This window comes from Centrocercus urophasianus, unplaced genomic scaffold (assembly GCF_019232065.1).
Source record: "Centrocercus urophasianus isolate 14NV4802_14NV808 unplaced genomic scaffold, USGS_Curo_1.0 seq_18, whole genome shotgun sequence".
NCBI classification, from domain to species: Eukaryota; Metazoa; Chordata; class Aves; order Galliformes; family Phasianidae; genus Centrocercus; species Centrocercus urophasianus.
In genome coordinates this window covers 26777950-26797024 of record NW_024884733.1, presented here as the reverse complement: position 1 = coordinate 26797024, position 19075 = coordinate 26777950, and the positions used below count along the sequence as shown (strand labels likewise).

Below are 19075 nucleotides of genomic sequence, written 5' to 3'. Positions count from 1 at the left end.
CAACCCTTCATCTTTTCCTCCCACTCTTCCTTTACAACATAATATTTACATTCACATTTGATACACCAATGCTGCTTAAAACAATACGGATAATGGACCCCAGGAACAATTTACCAGTGATTACAGCAGGGCTTCTCATTACTGGAAATGTTTGTGTTGGATTGCAGTTTTGTGTTCTTAGAAGAATTTTTCACCCAACGAAGAAACAACCTGCCAGCCTTACAGCCTCGTGTCAGCAGTTCAATAACCAATGTGAGCACAAGAATCATATGCCCAGTGCCTGATTATTCACATAGATTGACCTGCAAACAATTACCAGCCCACGTCTGGCGCAGAACCTGGGGCACAAAGAATACCTGGGCTGAGCTTCACCTTCCTGCACGTTTAGTGATGTCATTTGTCCCAGTCCTCCAAAGAAGTTATTTGCTGGGAACGCTGGATGCCTTACTAATTGTTTGTATTTAGTTACATTACCATCCATTTTTTGAAACAGCAGGCTTCTTCGATTAAAATTTATAGTCTTTACTCTGGCTAAATTAATGCTATTCAGTAGATACATCAAATAGTCCAAAATTTAATTAGCTCTGAGCTAGGTCTGTAAGTTATAATTATTTAATTATACCAAAATGAAAGGGTAATCAAAGTAATACATCTCCACAAGGTTTTGGACTGTTTCACACAGCTATTACAGCCAGGATTTGTAATATTTGTATTTCTTTGCAAAAAGGTCACTTTCTTTCGCAAAGTAAATCAGTGATGCTCCAGGTTCAGATACCACAGAGAAGAGCAAAGCACAAAAGTTTCCTTAAATAAGACAAAAAGGGAGAGTCCAGGGTTTCAGCAGCAGCGCCATTTTAATCTTTCAAACTAAATAAAGGATCAACCACAGAGTGCCTCATGAGTCAAATGCTGTCCGTCTGAGCTTCCCTGAACATCCCCCTTTAAGATTAGAAAAGAATAACAAAGGTTTGACCAAACAAAAGAGAAAGCTGGGGGGAGACTCATTGTGTCCTTCCAGTATTTAAAGGGAGTTTATAAACACGAGGGAAAACGACTTTTTATGCAGGTAAATAGTGATAGGACAAGGGGGAATGGTTTTAAACTAGAGGACAGGAGATTTAGATTGGATGTCAGGGGCATGTTTTTGACTGAGAGAGTGGTGATGTGGTGGAACAGCTGCCCAGAGGTTGTGGATGCTCCATCCCTGGAGGCGTTCAAGACCAGGTTGGATGGGGCCCTGGGCAGCCTGGTCTAATATCAGATATGGAGGTTGGCAGCCATGTGGGTGGTGGGGGGTTGGAACTTGGTGACACTTGGGGTCCCTTCCAACCCGAGCCATTCGATGATTCTATGAAAGGAGGTTGGACTTGAGAGCCATTCGATGATTCTATGAAAGGAGGTTGGACTTGATGATCTTTATGGGTCCCTTCCAACTTGGGATATGATTCTATGAAAAGGAACAAACAGATGTAAGCCTCAGCTCCTTGTTAAGTGCCTCTTTACATAACTTCATGGAAAGACGGGAGAGCAGAAAGAAATCCATGAGTGCACTACAGGTACAAGGTCAGATCAGGATGGAATTAAGTTCCATCCCTGATAAGCCCAGCACAGGCCTACAGCGGGCTTTATCACACATCCCATGCACACAGCTTTGTTTTACAGTTTCACACACAAACACCCAAATTAGGGAAGAAACATTAAAAAAAAAAAAAAAAAAAAACTGTTTGCTTCTCAAATTTTAACTTGCAGAGGAGAAACATAAAATGTGGGTATTTTAAAAAGAACACTGTTCTTTTTACTATGTGGCAGTAATGAAAACCAATAAAATGGGTATTATCAGATTTTTATGAAATTCAAGTCAGACAATATTCCAAAGCTAGCCAAAGGAACTGGCGTAGCCTTCTGGAGTTATTATTCCTTTGCAACAATGCATTAGATTCCCTCTAACCACAGGAATCGAAACATTCTGAGATTTAATCAGATTCTCTGAAACAACAGAATAATTTCAAAAAGTTTCTTATCAAATACACCCAAATCCAAAGCAATAGGCAGAAAGAAAACAGCGGAAAAGAAAAATGCTGTTTGGAGGATGATTTCTTTTCTCTTTCCCAGATCTCTCCTGGAAGGGGAACACAAACCTGGGGGTTTGCCCAGGGAGCCACTGGCTCCTCAGCTTCATCCTTCAGCATCAGCAGTCACCTCGCAGCACTAGCCTCCACTGATAGCCTAGATGCAAAGCTCTTGTGAAAAGCAGTGGCATCTGATATGAAAAGCCAAGAGAATATTGTTCTGCTGTTACCTTCAGGAAACAGATGTGAGAACAGGAACAGAAGCTGAGAGTGTTGTCCTGTAAGTAGGAATTTAAAAGGTCACCACCAGAGTTAATCATACATGACTTTTCTTACGGGAGAGCCCTTCTTACCATGTTCAAGCTATTGCTGCTTTTGACAGCTGGTGCTGCTTGGTCCAATCCAAAGTAATTATAAATCCCACAACAAATGAATAGAATAAAATACCAACCTGTCTCCATTCTAAGACAGAAGTGACACGAGTTTGGATGGACAGCTCATTTGTTTGGGCAAAATACTGACATATCTGATGTGTAGCATCACTTCTATTTATCTAAGATTCTTACAACAAAATCCCAGGAGAAGCATTCAGCACGAAGGCCCTCTGGCTTTGAGGTACCACCAACACAGCACTGCCATGAATTGTCTCAAGCACTGAAGGTGGCTCCTTTCAGGAGTGCTGCATCCTCCGCTGCTTCCTTGCAGCAAGATAAGCAGGGCCAGGAGGGAGGCAGAGAATCCCAGCATCAGTAACTCAGCACAGCAGGGCTCTATGCAGCTTGCTCCATTAATAGAACACGTTGATGTAAAATAGAACAACGATGACAACAGTCCTAGGGTGGGTTATTCAGTGTGAATAACACGAAGCAGAAGGGCAGAGCCTGCGGCACTCAGAGCAGCGGGGCTCAGCACCCCAAGACACCATGCAGTGTGGACACCTGCACGAGAGCTGTGGGCCAGGCAGGGGCACTGCAGATGGCATCTCTGATTGGAAAAAAACCAACAGGTCAGCACTGCTTGCATTGTGTTAAAAATTACATTGCTCTGTGCAGGGTGCACATTCTGCCTTGACTACGAAAGGTATGAGAGGATGACATCACCATCTCCCTCCAATGGCACAGCCATCCAAAGTACATCACTTAAGACTCCTACTCAAAACTTATGTGCAATCTGAGGTGCAGCAAAAAATAAATATACTTAAAAGATTCCGCTGGAAAAGAGTAGAGGGTTGTCCACCTGCTGACAAACAGATGACAATTTGGGTGGAAAATGGCTTCAAATGCTACCAAGTGCCTGCCAAGCCCCAGAGCTTTCTATCAGAGGACAGCAGTCAGCCTGCAGGCAGAGCCACGCAGGGAAACACCACCCCAAGGAACAGAATTTGGTTCACCAGCAACAGGCAAGGAATCATAGGAGCACTTCTGCACCTAAAGGCTGTGCTCATAGTCCAGCTCTAAGCCTCTAGCTGGAGAAACCCAAACAGCCTGGATCTGCTACCTCCTACCTTGTCAATGCTTCAGTTAACCAATAGTGCTCTTCTCACACTGTTGTTTTAACTGATGCTGCAAGTAAAACCACAGCCCCTGCACTGCAGGCAAAAAAAAAGCACAGAGCCACATTCCTACCTCAGCAATGGTAGGCTTCTCAGGTATTCCTAATGGTGACTGAACTGGTCATTGAACCCAAGTTATTAAAACAGACTCTGCCAGTGTAAACGCCCATTAGTTTCATTTCAGTGCTGCTCACATATAACACTGAAATGCTTTCAAAGGGCAAAAAAACAGAGCTGTGAACGATTGACCACCGGTGTGAACACGAGACGTCTGCACATGAGTAATGCGCAGCCTTTGTACTGCAGGATGTTTTGCCACGGGATACGTACCCACCGGGGACCAGAATGAGATCACCACATCCTTTCACACAACTAACCACACTTTGCCCACCAGTGACACTCCTCCCATTTGATGGCAAAGTTCACCGAGAGAGGCAGTTACTGAAACTTTGAACTTTGGTTTATTTGAAATGAGACTGCAAATGTCACTCCTTTTTTCTTTTCCTACGGAAGAAAAACAACATTTTATCTCCATCTTGGCAGGGAGAGGAACTAGGGCAACGCAGTGTTTTTGGAAATGCTACTCACAACATGGCTCATGCATGTAAATCCTGAGCCTGAAGGTACATGTGATTAATCACAGATGGTGCATCTTTCAAGTACGGTAATATTTAACATGAGATCAAACACACGCCACGAGGAATAACTCATGAGAATAAGGAAACCTCTGTGGATCCTTCTTTGTAAGGAAATGCATCGCTATGAAAAGCTCTTTCATGTCTCTCCTTAACTACCTCTTCTACGACATACACAGAGCAAAGCAGTACCTTCCAGTTGGTGTACAGTGACTTCCAATTGCTGTACACCCAGAATTCAACAATTTGACTTTTTCCAACTATTAGAATCAGGTGCCAGGGAAAGAAAACTAATTTGAAGGAGAAAGTCATTTACCTATACTATTTCAGCAAGGTACAGACCTTCATACCATTCATCACACTTGAAAGCATAATAATAAACTTTAGATGGTGCTATTATTATAGCAAAACAAGCCTTTCTTGAACCATGTGTATTGAAAACCCGTAATTATAGAACTGCTGGAAAATGACAAATGCTTAGAGATTTCTGATTGCTCCCGAGGTATCCCCAGGCATTCCAATTGCTTTTTTTCAAGTCAAGAAACGTGAGGAAATTATTGGATCTCTGATGCCGCTGTGAGTTGCTGAAAGATCAGAAATCACCACCCACAGATAGCAGTGGGCCACTGTACACCTGCTCTTCAGTGAAGGCTTCCTTCTAGAGGAAAGATCCCAAGCAATGGCTAATTTTTTAAGCTGCTGAAGCAATCATGACATGGGAAACCACTGCAGGTACTGCAGAAAAGTGCTGCTTTGCAACAGCCAAAAATCACGAGATACAGCAAATCCATCCAAAATGAAGAAAGGAGGAAAAAAGGAGACAAAATACCCTACAAGCTGCTGAGCTCTCTTGCCTTGTGTTGGATGTGACTAAAGAAAATAAGCATTCTAACTTACACCGGAACGAAACAGATTACAGCATGAGATTTTAGCTTATTTTCAGAATGGAGGATATCCCTGTCATCTGTACAAACACATATGGTAACTTTGAGGGTGTTCCGATTTTTGTTTCGTTTCATAAATGCAAGGTGTGAATTTTCTTGCAAAACCACACAGGCACTACAAGGACAGATTTACTATTCTCTGCCTGCCTTTCAACAGTCCCTCGCCGTGTGTAGCTTGTGAACATGCTGAGAGCACAGACCTCACTGACAAGACATTAGCTTTCACAGGCCAATGATTTTTGTTTTGCTGAGAACACATTTACCTGCCAAAGGCCAAGTTCTCAGCTGGCATAAATCAGTGCAGTTCCTTCCCTTAGCCACCTAATTCCACTCGCAGGCTTTATTTCTTTATTTAAGGTTCAAATGATAGCCTCACATATGCCTCTCCCTCTCGCCATATGAGCCTTATTTAGTAGTTAAAGGAAACACTCACCTCTAGAAGTTCATCACCAATATGCATCCTTCCATCCCGTCCTGCAGGTCCATCTGGATTGATACCAACTACAAAGATGCTCATACGAGATCGGTCCTTGTTGCCAGCAAGGCTCAGCCCAAGCCCATTTTTGTCTTTCTCAAGCTCAATAATGTGCAGCTCTCCTGGTAGATCTGCATATCGTTGCCTGATCTTTTCTGCAAAGGTCAAGAAACATGAAGTTACAAGATGAAATAACTTGCATGTAGATTCTTGAGGGCACGCAGAAACATGCTAGAAGCAGAGAGCTTCTCAGTATCTATATTTTAAGAGGTCTTTCCAGCACAGAATCTGAAGTGACATACGATGTACCTAACCCCTGTGTTCCCTCCACGATCATGTCACCAAGAGAGATAACTGAGACCGCTCATAGTTGTGCATCTTTAGCCTGGGTGACTTTGGACTGTTGCAAACCACCCAGCTGTCTTGATATCACTAACACTGCCAAAGAAGAACACTGCCAAACACAAGAACTACACTGCTTTATTTATACAACAGGCTGGTCCTGAAACAAGAATGTTTTGAAAGAGCAGAAATGAGGGAATTCCGATGTCACCCCAAATTTACCTTATAAAAACTATAAATTCGGGCAACTTTCAAAGTCAGAGCTGGTTAATTAACCAGTGCAGGCAGCTGAAAAGCATATGCTATAGACATACTGCAAAGTCACATCTAAAAATACAGCCTTTTATTGTGCTTCTTTCTGGTGGTTCAGGAATATGCTCACAATGCTCTGCTTACCTTTATGTGCCGCTGCGCAGATGATTACTCAAAACAGATGTCAGTGGCAATGCCCATGAACGATTATGTTTTTAGATGATATTAAGGCAGTTACTTGTCTTTCATCTACATTTCAACCATTTCTGTGACAGAATCCAATACACTCACAAAGTTATTTGGAGCACAGTGTGTGCCTGTGGAAGTGAGTATGCTTACGGTTCAACTTGAATGTCTTCTGTTTTCAGCACTGGCAGACAAACGTTTGTTACTTGTGCTTGCATGCACAGCAAGGGTCATTTTTTTGTCTGTTTGATCATCCTCTGCAGCTCTGAAAGGCAGCTCCCCAGCCCCACCCGCATCCCACCCTACGGCTGGGCCATGCTTTATAAATGCAGCTTGCTGTGTTTTGCTGTGACTGGGGATCACCTTCAGTATAAAGCCCAAGGTGAAAGAAACTGCTGCATTATGCATTAAGGAGAGCGAGAAGAGATATTACATGCCCAGCCATATCCCTGAGTCAGCAGCTGCAAGAGCAATATTAGCTATTACCATTCCACCGCAGGGAAGCACGTTTCGATAGCACGATTTAAGCACGTTTCCATGACAACACAGGAGAGGGGAAGGAGCTGGGGAAGGTGAGAGAGAAGCATCCCAAAGTCAATAAAAGCTGGAAGAAAGAGGACGAAGTAGAAGAGAGCGCAGCACAGCCCGCGTGCAGGCTGTTAAGTGACCGTACCATCCCAGCTCTGCTCTCAGGATCCTTTCAGCAGATTTCCAGCTGCAGCAGCCCTTCCAATTCAGCACAGACAGAGGAATGCACTCTCACCTCCAGCCCATTTGCACCCCAGGGCATGCCCCATGCTCCGGGCAGCATGGCAAGAACCAACTCTCCTGCTGCTGTATTTGTGGGCATCTTCCTGCCTTGCCCAAATCCTGGTGGCCTGAGCCTAAAAGTCTGGGAGGCGTGTGCTAAGAGCTAGACATTATCCCTGGAGAGTTGAACTTGTAAAGCTACAAGTTCAGAGGTCTGCACAAAATCAGAATATCACAACAAATCATAAACCTTGCTTGTTACTATCAATTATATGCTAAAAGTTCATTGAACTGCACTAGACAGTAACCTATGCAGATGCGTGGCTCTTTAATATATTTCTGAACTAATGGGGTCAAAATGTAATTAGGGGAGTGATTTGCTACTCAAATTTTGAAAGCGTTATTTTCCTGCTTGGAATGCAGGATGCCTCCTGCCAGAAAGCAGCAAGTGAGGAAGGTCTCAAAATGATGCTCGTGGAAGCACAGCAGATGTGAGCAGAGCCACGCACGTCCTGCTCTCACCACCATAGTTTCACCTTCTGTTGCCATTAAGCCACTCCCAGCCCTGATGGGGAGCAACCCAGACAGGTTAGGTGTTTCTCAGTGGTAAGAAGAGGACAGCAGCAGAACTAAGTTTCTTGGAGAATGCGCTTCTTTGGACAAGAGGACCCCCCAGAGGGATGCTGCTGACCATTGCCCTTGCTGCTTGTTCTCCGTGGGCAGCACATCTCAAATCCCATTTGCTCAGAGCACAGCAAGCATCTACAAGTACACTGTCAGCAAGGCGTAATGCACCTGAAAGCTCTGCAGGGCTTTCTCTGCTGGGTGGCGCAGAGTCTGTCGTCTCACTTGGGAAAAAAGCCAGCGGCTCATAAGTACACGTACATTCCTACTCCATCCTGGCATTAGACTCAAAATGAGTTTTAGTTCTCCAAAAAGTAGTAGGTGGAACAATTGCCTGGGGTGAGGCAGCCCCACGGAAGGCTCTGTTGTGCCTGCATGCAGCCAGGCTGGGGCTGACAGGCTGGTGCCCAGCTCAGCACTCCGGTTGCCAGCAGTCCCCACTGCATCCCACTGCCAGCCTGGCAGGAGGGCACAATGCCCAACATCACAGGAGACACCACAGGCGTTCACACAGTGATGTGGAGGGACAAGCAGGGTCACTCCACCTTTAAAGCTGGATCTCCATGCACTGAGCACTGTCCCATCCTCCAGCAGCAGCATGGTCTGCTCCCAGCACCGTCGTCGTGTTGCTCATCCAGCCTACATTCAGATTTCCTTTGGGTACCCAGCTGATTTCTATCATGCTGGAATCACATTCTCAGTTTGCCTCTTAATAAGAATCTCATAAGATTATTTTAAACAAGTATTTACTGCTTAAACAAACGTGCATCTAAGGCTTCCTCTTTACAATGCCTTTTTCAGCTGCTCCCCCCTTCCAGCTGGTATTCCTTTCCAGCTCTCTGCCTAGCACTGGGGAGCCAGTTAGCATCTGCTTTTGCAAAGAATCCCATTATCTGCCTTCATTACCAGGTCCCTTACACAAGGCAATTGTAATTCTGTTGTTACTGCTGTACACATGGGACGTGGTGCCTCGTGCCGGCGCTGCGCCGAGCGGTTTCGACGATCGGTGACAACACAACTATCACAACTTCTGCAAACACAGCACCCGCATTTAACCAGCCACGGTTGGATCCTGTTACTTTAGAAATACTGTGCAGACATGATGTGAACTAAAAGCACAGGCACACCGCAGTGATCACTCCCACAATAACATTCCTCAGTTCCATTAGCAGACAATTACATTTCAAAAGAGAAACCCTGGAAATGGAAGACAACTGCTTTCAAACAATATGCTGTTATGCTGCTGCACGTGTTTCCCTGATTCAGCCGCTATTCCTACCATATAAAACGGAGAGATAAAAGAAATAAATGGGGAAGATATGGCCAGGATATTGGAGTTTGCATGATGTAGTACTGCAACAAACGCACGTTTAATCTGTGCTGAAAAAAAACAGAACCAGCTTCCCAGGAAGGCAAGAAGCTCTTTAAATTGCAAAGACATACAAAGCATCGCAGAAGGCTGGGGAGCCTGTTGCCCAAACCTGCCGAAATCTTCAGCTAAATGAGCTGAAAGGGAGAGGGAGTTCTTTTGAAAATGGTGTCTCTGCGTGATGCAAATTAGAGTCCATCTAGAGAGGTAAAAAAGAGGAAAGAAACAGCTCTGGATGACTCAGCCAGATGATTGGTTTTAGTATCAAACACTCAATATTAAACCTGCCCAGGCAAAGCAGAGAGGAAAGAAACGGAGGGTGGGGGGGATGTGCCACAAAAAGAAACAACAGATGAGATTTGTATATAAAAGGTGATGCTGAGGATTTTCCATTCCTTTTGTGTTACCTCAGATAACTATCAGACGCATTCGGCCTCTTGGAGACTTTACCACGGTCTTATTTAACAGCCTGCATTCATTCTAATGGTCTCAGCTACCATTTTTATCACATAGCACATAACCTGGCCACAGCCTGAGGCAGCAGTGCTGCAGCACCACGGCTGCTGGTTCTGCTTTAGTAAAGATAGGCATCAGAATGCAGCCAGCATCCTCCAACAGAGCCAGCCCTGCATATCAAACAACTAATTCCCTTCTTCATTTCACTATAAACATTAAAAAAAAAGAAGTAGGAAGTCCCTTGAAAGCTAACCCTCAAGCTGTGAGGGCAGCGTGTCTAATTTACTGATTACAATTTACAAGAACCTAAATAAGCATATTTTAAGGGACTGTAATTGAACAAATGGGGTTTAGAATTCTCCCACTACTAATAATATAATAAGCTTATTGTTTTAATCTTCCCACTAGCCCTCTATTCAGCTCCGAGGAGGCAGACAGTTTTTCAAACCTTATCTCAAAAGTGATGCACTCATCTGTTTTCATAAGCTTCGAACTGATAAGAGAGAAGATGATTTCTGTAACGCTTTCTTAAACTCCGTAAAATCACTCGCACTCCTCTCTCAATGACAAACACACGAGGGGAAAATAGGGCAGATCTATTCAAAACTGGCACATCTAAACGGAAGAGCCAGACACTGTGCTACGGCCAGTCCTCCACTGAGCGGTGAGAGGAGGATGATTACAGCTTTGTAGGTGCAGTTCACAGAATCACAGAGTGGCCAGGGTTGGAAGGGACCCTCAAGGATCACGAATCTCCAACCCCCCTGCCACATGCAGGGCCACCAACCTCCACGTTTAATGCTAAACCAGGCTGCCCAGGGCCCCATCCAACCTGGCCTTGAACACTTCCAAGGATGGGGCATCCACAACCTCTCTGGGCAGCCTTTTCCAGTACCTCACCACTCTCTGGGTAAAGAATTTCCCCCTGATAGCCGACCTAAATCTCCCCTCCCTCAACTTAAAACCATTTCCCCTCATCCTACACATATCAACCCTTTCAAAGAGTTGATTCCCCTCCCCAAAACTTGCAGTTCTCTGCAAGTGGGTGGCAGGGAGGAACCCTGGGCTGGACTGGGGCAGCCAAGGGGCTCCATTGAGGTCCAGAAGTTCAGCATCTCTCTGCAGTCTCACCTTGAAAGCCACCCCCACCTCCCCGGTGATGCTTTGCTTCATGTACACCATTCAGAAGTCATTTACCAATGACTCCCAGAGAAGAATAAAACCCAGCATTCCCATTATTCTCTGGCAAATAATTTAATTAATGCCCACATCTCAAGCCTGAGTCTGCCATACACACAGAGCTGCATGGCTGACCTCTCCCCTTCCTCCCCACAACACTCTGCACCAAAACAGTACAGCACTGCTTTTGAACACACGAGGAGAGCACAAGCACAAGTTGCTGCCCTGCCTTCTCGAAAGGAGCAGTGACTATTGGCTTTCCTACCCTCACAAACACAACTCACCCAAGCTCCAGTGAAAATAAGCATTACGCTCTCACAAGACAGAATCCATACCCTAACGTGAGGACTGCTTCTTTTGCGTGTTTGAAAGATTCAGGGCTTTATTTGGGATCTCTGAGCTCCTTCTCTTCCAACAGCATCCTTCAGCTCAGGTTCCCATCTGCTTTGCTCCTTTCACACCACACAAATGCTCGCAATGGCTTTGCAGATGGCCACAAAAACTTGTCCCTCTTGTCTCTCACATCACTCTTCCTATGAGAGAAGGGAGAAGACCCCACCAGTCATTTCTAACTAACTGAGGAAGAAAGGTATAACGAGCCACCACAATCCATAACAAGTACTGTTTTGTTTCATTCCCATGAGCAGCTGACATTTAGAAACAGTTATCATATATATATTTTTTCTTCCTGCAACCCAGGAATTGTAACAGCCAAGAGAACAGGAGAGAGGTGGCGCTCAGCCCTGGCTGCAGCCCAGAGCATAATGGAGCATCTCCATTGCTTGCACCACCTCGCTGCAAACAAATGGAGTTTTGCCATCTACTTTTCCCCCATTTCAGATCCAAAGCTTCTTCTAGAAGCTGTTGCTTCTTTATACAACATTTAAGATCTCAGAGGAGGGAGGAAGGCATATTTTAGGTTTTTCTGCTTTTTCAGTTAGATGAGAAGCACATAATGAGCCTATTCGTGCTGATCCGAGACCTTGAACACATTGAAGATGATTTAGTGAACGTGTGCTAAGCTGAGCATCCTGATGTGAATAATTGCTAATTATATGGGAATCTCCCCTCCTCTGCACAGAATACTTCCACTCATTTGCCTTGCAAATTAGACATTAACCCTCATTAAAGCACTTGGGTTCACTCAGAAGCGATCTCTGGGTGCCACAGTCTCGCAGTCAGGCACTCACATGGAGCACTGGCACTGATCTCCACTGATGGTCCCACCACCCACAGCCTTCTGTGGAGAGGACCGGCACAGGCTGCCCACATGCACCTCGTGCCCTGCTCCATGGCTGGTACACGTGGCATCCAGACTGGAGACAGAACTGCTTGTCTCAGCACACGCTGCCCCTTGGTGTTTGAACACAGTCCACAGAATGGAACAGAAATAGCAACAAATGCAGATAGCAGCAGTGGCATTTTTTCTTAGACAAAGCCCACTTTGTCTAAGAAACAAGTAGTTATGCATAAAAATATATCACAGCATGTTTGATGCTCAGACCCACAAAAGGCAGAGGCACTTCACACCAGCAACAACCAGAAAAATGGGGGAGCCTCCAAAGAAAGCTCATGCAGACTTGTTTTCAGCTGTTGAAGAGGTAACTGAAAAAAATCACACAGAAAAATATTGCACTGTGTAACATTGCTCTTCGTTCTGCCATACAGTATGCTCCTCTGAGGCCACAATACAACAGCTGCCAGCGCCCCAGCTGACCTATGGGGATGGCAACATGCACCCTGAGAACAGAGCAGGTCCTGCTTTGCTGAACAGACCCGACACAGTGCTCCAGGAACCCAGGATATCTTCACAACGTAAGACACTGAGAGATACTGATTGCCATCTGCAAAGGCTCAAGGAGACGTGAAACAGCTCAAAGAACACGTGGCTTGTTGTCCTGGCCTCTGCACTATGGCTGCTACAGCGCACTGTCAACACTCTGTAAGGATGCACGACGCACACAAAACCAGATTGCTCAACAGCAGACATTTCAATGATCTATATCACACAGAAATTTTGGAAAAAATCTCACAATTGGGATAGCAATTTCTTTTCTAAGCAACTCTTTCTGGTAGGAGCAGGATTTCTGGCTTCCCTTGGCCCACCTTGCCCTGCTGGGCTCCCAGTCCCTTCTCTCTGCATGTATCTGAGAGCTGCTCCTTCATCTTATGGCAGACTAAGCATGGCTGAGACTGAACAGGGAGTACTGCGTGAGCTCTAAATCCATGGCTTCTTTGCTTGGTCTCAACACTGATAAATTATCACTGCAACATTTAAATTCTTTCTCCCTTGAGAGTAATACAGTGTAACTTGAGCTGATGGTATTTCATCTTTAAATAATGATGTTCCCACAAAAAGACCACGGCACAGTTATTATCTCGGTATCTTTCTGCACCACACCTAATTAAAGTGAACAGCACCAGAGTGCAGTCAAAAATTGGAAGTTTGTTACCTAATGATGGCTCTGCAGAAGAGCCCCAAGTAACTGGAAAGGGAAGCAGAGGACATCTCTCAAAAGCCAGGATGCTGAGACGTTTCTTGCACAGTGACTCACCTAAGTCAGGAACCTCCAACAGGAGCCTGAGCTTCCTGCATCTAAAGGGAGACAGGATGTAAAAAACAGGAAGCTTTCGGACTTTAGCAATGAAGGTTTTGTGACCAGAGAACACCACCTGTACTGATGAGCCCAAAGATCTAAAGAAAATCCTTCAAGGAAGATCTCCAGGGAAATTATCGCTGCTGGTGAAACACAGATCAAAAGCCATAAAGCTGAAAATGTTGCAGAAACAAAGCCATTGCACTACCCACGCTTGGTGAACTGGCTGAAGACCATGCCATGGAGAAACTGTTCTGTGTTGGAGGTCAGAGCAGGGCAGAAAGGAACACAATACAAGAGCTTGCAGCACAGCCTGGCATTGCAGCAAAGCAATGCAGTGACACACTGAGCTGGCAAAGATTGAATTCAATTTTTATACATTAAAAAAAAAAAAGTGACAGTGGTCGAGGTCTGCTTATGCAGAAGTTTTTTTTAATATGCTGTGACAACAATTAGAAAATATTAAAGTCAGACTCATCCAGATTTGGAAGGCCCTAGAAAACACCCACGTAGCTATGCCAGAAAATGCAGGGAGGAAAATGCCTTACATCAAGAAGGCCCAAGAAAGAGAGATAACAATCAGCTATTGTACACATTATTTTTTACATATATTTACTTCTTATTTTGCTGATTGTTACAGGTTGCTTACCACTAAAATACATTTATCTCTGATAAAAGTTGGTATTCATATAGTCTGTTCCATCCTTATGCCAACTCTGGGGATAAAACACTGTGGAAGTACTTAAGAAAAGAAAATTTAATGCACATCTGTTGATATGCTCAATATTTATTACCTATATCAGATATTGAAAACATTTCTTATGTATTAGATATTTTTCCTGGTGATACGTAACATTTGAGTAGGAAAGGAAATTAGAATGCAATTAAAACACAAGCAATAGCTTTGTAACAAAACAAAATAAATATGCCAATTAGGACTAATAGAAGAAAACTTTTTTAGTAAAGTATGCTTTCATTTAAAACTGGAATATTAAACAACAGTACTGTTGCTCACAGCAGAGAGCAGCCAAGGTTGTATGGTGATCAAAAGCATTTCTAAACAGCCTAATTCCCACTTTGTCAAAGATTTCCTCTTGTCTGTCCTTGGGCCTTCACCAACACCTTGTTAAGGGAAAGCGCCACGCAGGGACTGCGGAGGAGGTTCTGCCCTCACACACCATAGCCACAAACACTTCCATCATCTGCAAACTGACAATTCTCAACTTCACACCCCTGGTTTTATGCACAGGCTGGACAAGAAAAATATCCTTTTCCAGCTTCTAACAAGTTGCTCGAGTTTGATAAGCTATTTTTATTCCCACTGACTTAGCTGAACAAGCTACAGATAGAACAGGGCGTTGCTTCAGGCAGCTCTAGGTCCAGATTTCTCCCAGTTCTCCAGGTGCACACATACATTTCCCAAACATTTTATTTGTGTTGCTTAAGCTATGTTAATAGATTAGAGGTCGCCATTTAAAACTTACTTGGTGCATTTTAGGACCCGCCACGCTTTTTGCACAGGATCTGTGCTCTCCCATTCCCTCTGCTGCTGAGAGGTCAGTCCCCAAAGGCCATCCCTGTGCTGCATTTTGGGGTGCTGCACACCCAGCCCAGCACTGAACAGCTCTGGGTACACAGCCAGGAAGCCACGTGTTAGATAAACGTGATATTTAGAAAGAGAAAGCCTGGGTTGGTTCTAGGCCCTGGTTTCTTTGAGCTATCAAATTGCACTTGAATTACATTTTCAAGCTTTTTACAACATCAAGGAAAGCGTGGAGGTTTTGATTTTCTCTCAAGCGTAATCCTGAGTTTCCCAATGTCATGACTTGCCTTTGATTGCTGAGGTAAAATGAAGAGTGAAAATGAAAAATGACTGCAACACCTGGCAGTGCTGGAGGCTTCCAGCTCTATGCCTAAAAACAAAATAAATATGTACCTGCAAATTCACTCTAAAACCTCTTCTGTTAACAAAAATACCCACTAACAATTCTTCTACTTTATCTTTCCTATCTTCTGTGTCTAGCTCACATGTATATCCTGTTTATGCTATCTAATGCATTCATCAAAGCATTACATGTAAAACAGATATACAAGCTAATGGTAGAGCCAGCAGCGGGCAACTGTTGGCTCACTACACAGAGCTTCCTGTCCAAGATGAGGCAGGCAGAGAGAGACCTACTCCACATCTCTGAGCAAGGTTTCTGACACATAGCTCAGTGCTTCTGTGGTGTGCTAACTGCAGCTTGGGGCAGCTGAGCTTCAAGCCAGCCACCAAGCTACAAAGCTGGGCCAACACGAGAGCTGGGCTGCACCTCCCACCTTGAACACAGACCCTCATTCCCCTCCTGCTTCAGAAGAAGGAATCTGCAAACCCCCACATACACATTTTGGCTGCTTTTCAGCTGGGTTCAGCTGGCATGGTAGAGCAACCCTTACACAGCCCACAGCTTCCATCACTTGTTTTGTGCTCAGCCCACATGCTTCACTTTTGAGCCGGTGCCTCAGCTCAAACTGTACACCAAAGTGAAGACTTTTCCAAGCCTCATAGAGGAGAAGAAAGCAAAGCATCCGAACACAGCACTCTTACTTTTAGAGCATGGGTTTAGCCCAAGAGAAGTTCCATGTGAAGCAGAGTTGGAGGAGGAGACCTTCCATCCTCTGTGAGCCTGTGCAGGTCAGTAACCCAGGGACCATTCCTGAGCTGCAGGGCACAGCTTTCTACTAGATGACAGAGCTGGGCAGGCTGAGGAAGTGAAGGGCAACAGGCATTCAGCATGGGAAGCAGCTGGGGAGGATGGGAGCAGGGACTTGCCTGCTGTGAGACTGTCTCATGTTGAGGAGCTTCAGGCTGAGAAACAACAGAGCATTACAGGAGGATGACAAGGTAAAGACTTTGAATATAGCTGAAAAACTAAACTGAGGAAGCAAGGTTTTATTGTTTACAATTATTTTTAATTCTTATGTGATATAAACTGAAAATAAATGTATATTCTCTGCTAACGAAGATTTTTCTGCCACAGAAAGTATCAGCTCTGTAAGAACTGGGATCGATGTGCCAGAGCATGTTGGTGACAAAGAGCAGCTCCTACACTTCTGCAGCCAGCTGCTCTCCTCCAAGAGCTGAGGGGACCTGGACAGATGAATGGATAATTGGTCCCCACACAAAACCCACCAACTAAAATCACTGTGAAATCAGAACACAGTTGTATATTCTTCCCAAGTAAATCATTTGTCTTATTTAATCAGCTGTCCCGTGAGTCTCTTCAAGCAGTAAATCCGGTTTATGACATCACACAACCTGATAACTTAAGTAGGACAGCATTTTGTATAAGAAACACTATCTTGAAATTTCTAAACCTCTTCAAAGCAGCAGACCTAATTTCTCACCATCATGGAGTGAAATAAAGCGCAGGATTACCATCAGACACCTTTGCTTATAGCACATTGCACCTAAGCAGTGCTGAGCAAGGCTTTCAGTTCTCTGCAGAAGAAAAATAAAATCACAAACAGAGAATTTTAACAGGTTTTTCAGTACCAAAAATATGTCAGCAGGTAACAAACAGCTTCACTTCAAAGTATTTAATGAAATAAAGATATTAATGCACTAAGCTTTGGGCATTTTTAAATGAGCATAATTATAATCAGGAAATTGATGATGTGTTTGCAAAAAATACTTGCAGTATGCCAAGCACTCTCTTTTCCATCTGGCAAAAAAAAAAAAAAAAAAATCCATCTCCAAGGATTTATCCAAAGAGGAAGAGCTGAAGGGATAAACTCCACTGTATTAAATAGACTTATCCAATTCTGACTGGAGAAGGAAATCAACTGAGAGAGTGAGTTAAAAAACAAATGCTCCAAGGAAAACCGAGTGGGATATGGCGGTTTTTACTGTAATTCTTTCAGCTTGATATTCAACTGATGTTTTCTTTTGTGCAAGTTTAGCCTAAAGGAGGATGACCCAGAGCCTTTCAAGTCTTGCTCCTCAAGGATAAACTGTCATTTTTATAAGCTGGAAATCCCTGGATCCTGCCTTCAATATGATTTTGTTAAAATTCAAATGGCCATCTAACCTCTAGGAACTGTGGCTCCAGAAGGATCAAGATGCTTTGTGTACCTCACATGCCCAACCAAGATGGCCAACAGACCAGCCAAGCTGCAACAGACAGCAAGCCTTCCCAACTGCACTGCAGTGGTTACACTCCAATGTTTACTAATAACACAAATGAAGAGTTTAAAATATAAATTCGAAGGTGGTAAATCATTTTATTTTGCTTCCTTATTGAAACAAAGCTGTGTGTCCAAGCTCCTGTCCCAGCACTTTTGAACCTGCTGGCAAGTTTAATGCAGATCTGATAGTAGAACAGAGGTCTCAAAGGTACACAAAGTATAAAAGGTTCACAAAAATAGGCAGCTGTGCAGGGGAGAAAAATCTGATAAATTCCCAGACTGAGGGAAAGGCCTCAGTGTGAGATCACACTTTATTAAAGCACCACAGAATTCACGAGAGAAAGCCCTCAGAAATGCTCGAGTCACACGAAAAGCTTAAATCAGAGCTCACACCTTCCTCAACACACGCACGTCAGCAGGAGACGCACACCTGTAGGAATCCAGCTTCCTTAGCTGCAGCACTCACACAAGTGCTCATTAAACTCTTCACAACTGCACTCAGCTCCTTGCCGTGCACAGCACCCAACTGTCTTCAGGTACCCAGGACCAGGCAGTATTGCTGGAGCAGAAGCACCGACCCAGCAAGGGCTGGTGGAAGGGCTGCACTACGGCTTTGCCCCAGTGCCAACAGCTGCAGAGAGTTCTGCTGCCTTGCCCTGCCCTTCCCAGCAGGCCAGCTGCCCAGCGTGTGCCACCATACGTCCCACCAACTCACCGCACCACAACTAACTTCTAGCATGCACAGAGAAGGGTTGCCACATTCTGTGAGTGAGAGGCTTTGCTGTGCTCCACACGCCTCCCCAGATCCCATTCAACATCATCCTTGGCCTTCGCTCCTCTGCTGCCTGTGCTCATCCTTGCATACAGCTCTACTCGCTCCCTCATCCATCAAGTCCCGGGCTCATCTCATTTCTTTCCCATCTGCTCTTCTCTCATCCCTCCGGTGACACCTCGCTGACTGCTTGCCATTCTGTCGGGCTGTTCACTTAATGGATTTCTTCCCTTGAGAAACAGTTTTTCAAAAATCACATCTTCTGCACCTAACAACTCAATCCTGGAACAAGGTCTTGCTCTAAAACTGCTGCTTTGCCTACTCTAAAGCATTAACGATGCACAACAAAACGATACTGTGATAATCCTCAAATAACCTGCTGCATCCCTAAGAGAATAACAGGTTACAAAATGGAGGAAATTACAGCTAGACTTGATGTGATTTAAAATTAATTTAACTTTCTTGTTTCAGAACACGGCGTGTATTCAAGTTTACAGTTTAGCACAGGAAAATTGCTCAGGTTTGAAGGCATATATGGTACAGGAATACTGTGATGCTCTTTGAAGGTATAGCGAATGCTACTGCTTGCTGTCTGCTCCCAGAGCACCAGGAGGGATGGACACCAAATAGCACAGTACCTTTAAGAACAGTTTGGATGGAGTAAAAGCTCTGCTCTCACAGTGTAAAGAGGCACCTCTGAACTCCA

General features: G+C 44.4%; 1 protein-coding gene and 1 long non-coding RNA gene across 11 annotated transcripts in view; both read right to left on the bottom strand.

The window, feature by feature from the left end:
* PATJ (PATJ crumbs cell polarity complex component) overlaps positions 1–19075 on the bottom strand; it is a 142109-nt gene that overhangs the window by 50005 nt on the left and 73029 nt on the right. For all 10 annotated transcript variants that reach the window (XM_042820129.1, XM_042820127.1, XM_042820130.1 and 7 more), the window contains one exon: positions 5634–5830. In XM_042820129.1, coding sequence (XP_042676063.1) covers positions 5634–5830 — 197 coding nt within the window. The remainder of the gene's footprint in view (positions 1–5633; positions 5831–19075) is intronic.
* Positions 1291–3945, bottom strand: LOC122161048. Its single transcript, XR_006169067.1, has 3 exons — positions 3695–3945; positions 2139–2347; positions 1291–1447 (listed from the first exon to the last, which is right to left on the bottom strand). It is a non-coding gene; the product is annotated as an uncharacterized LOC122161048 (long non-coding RNA).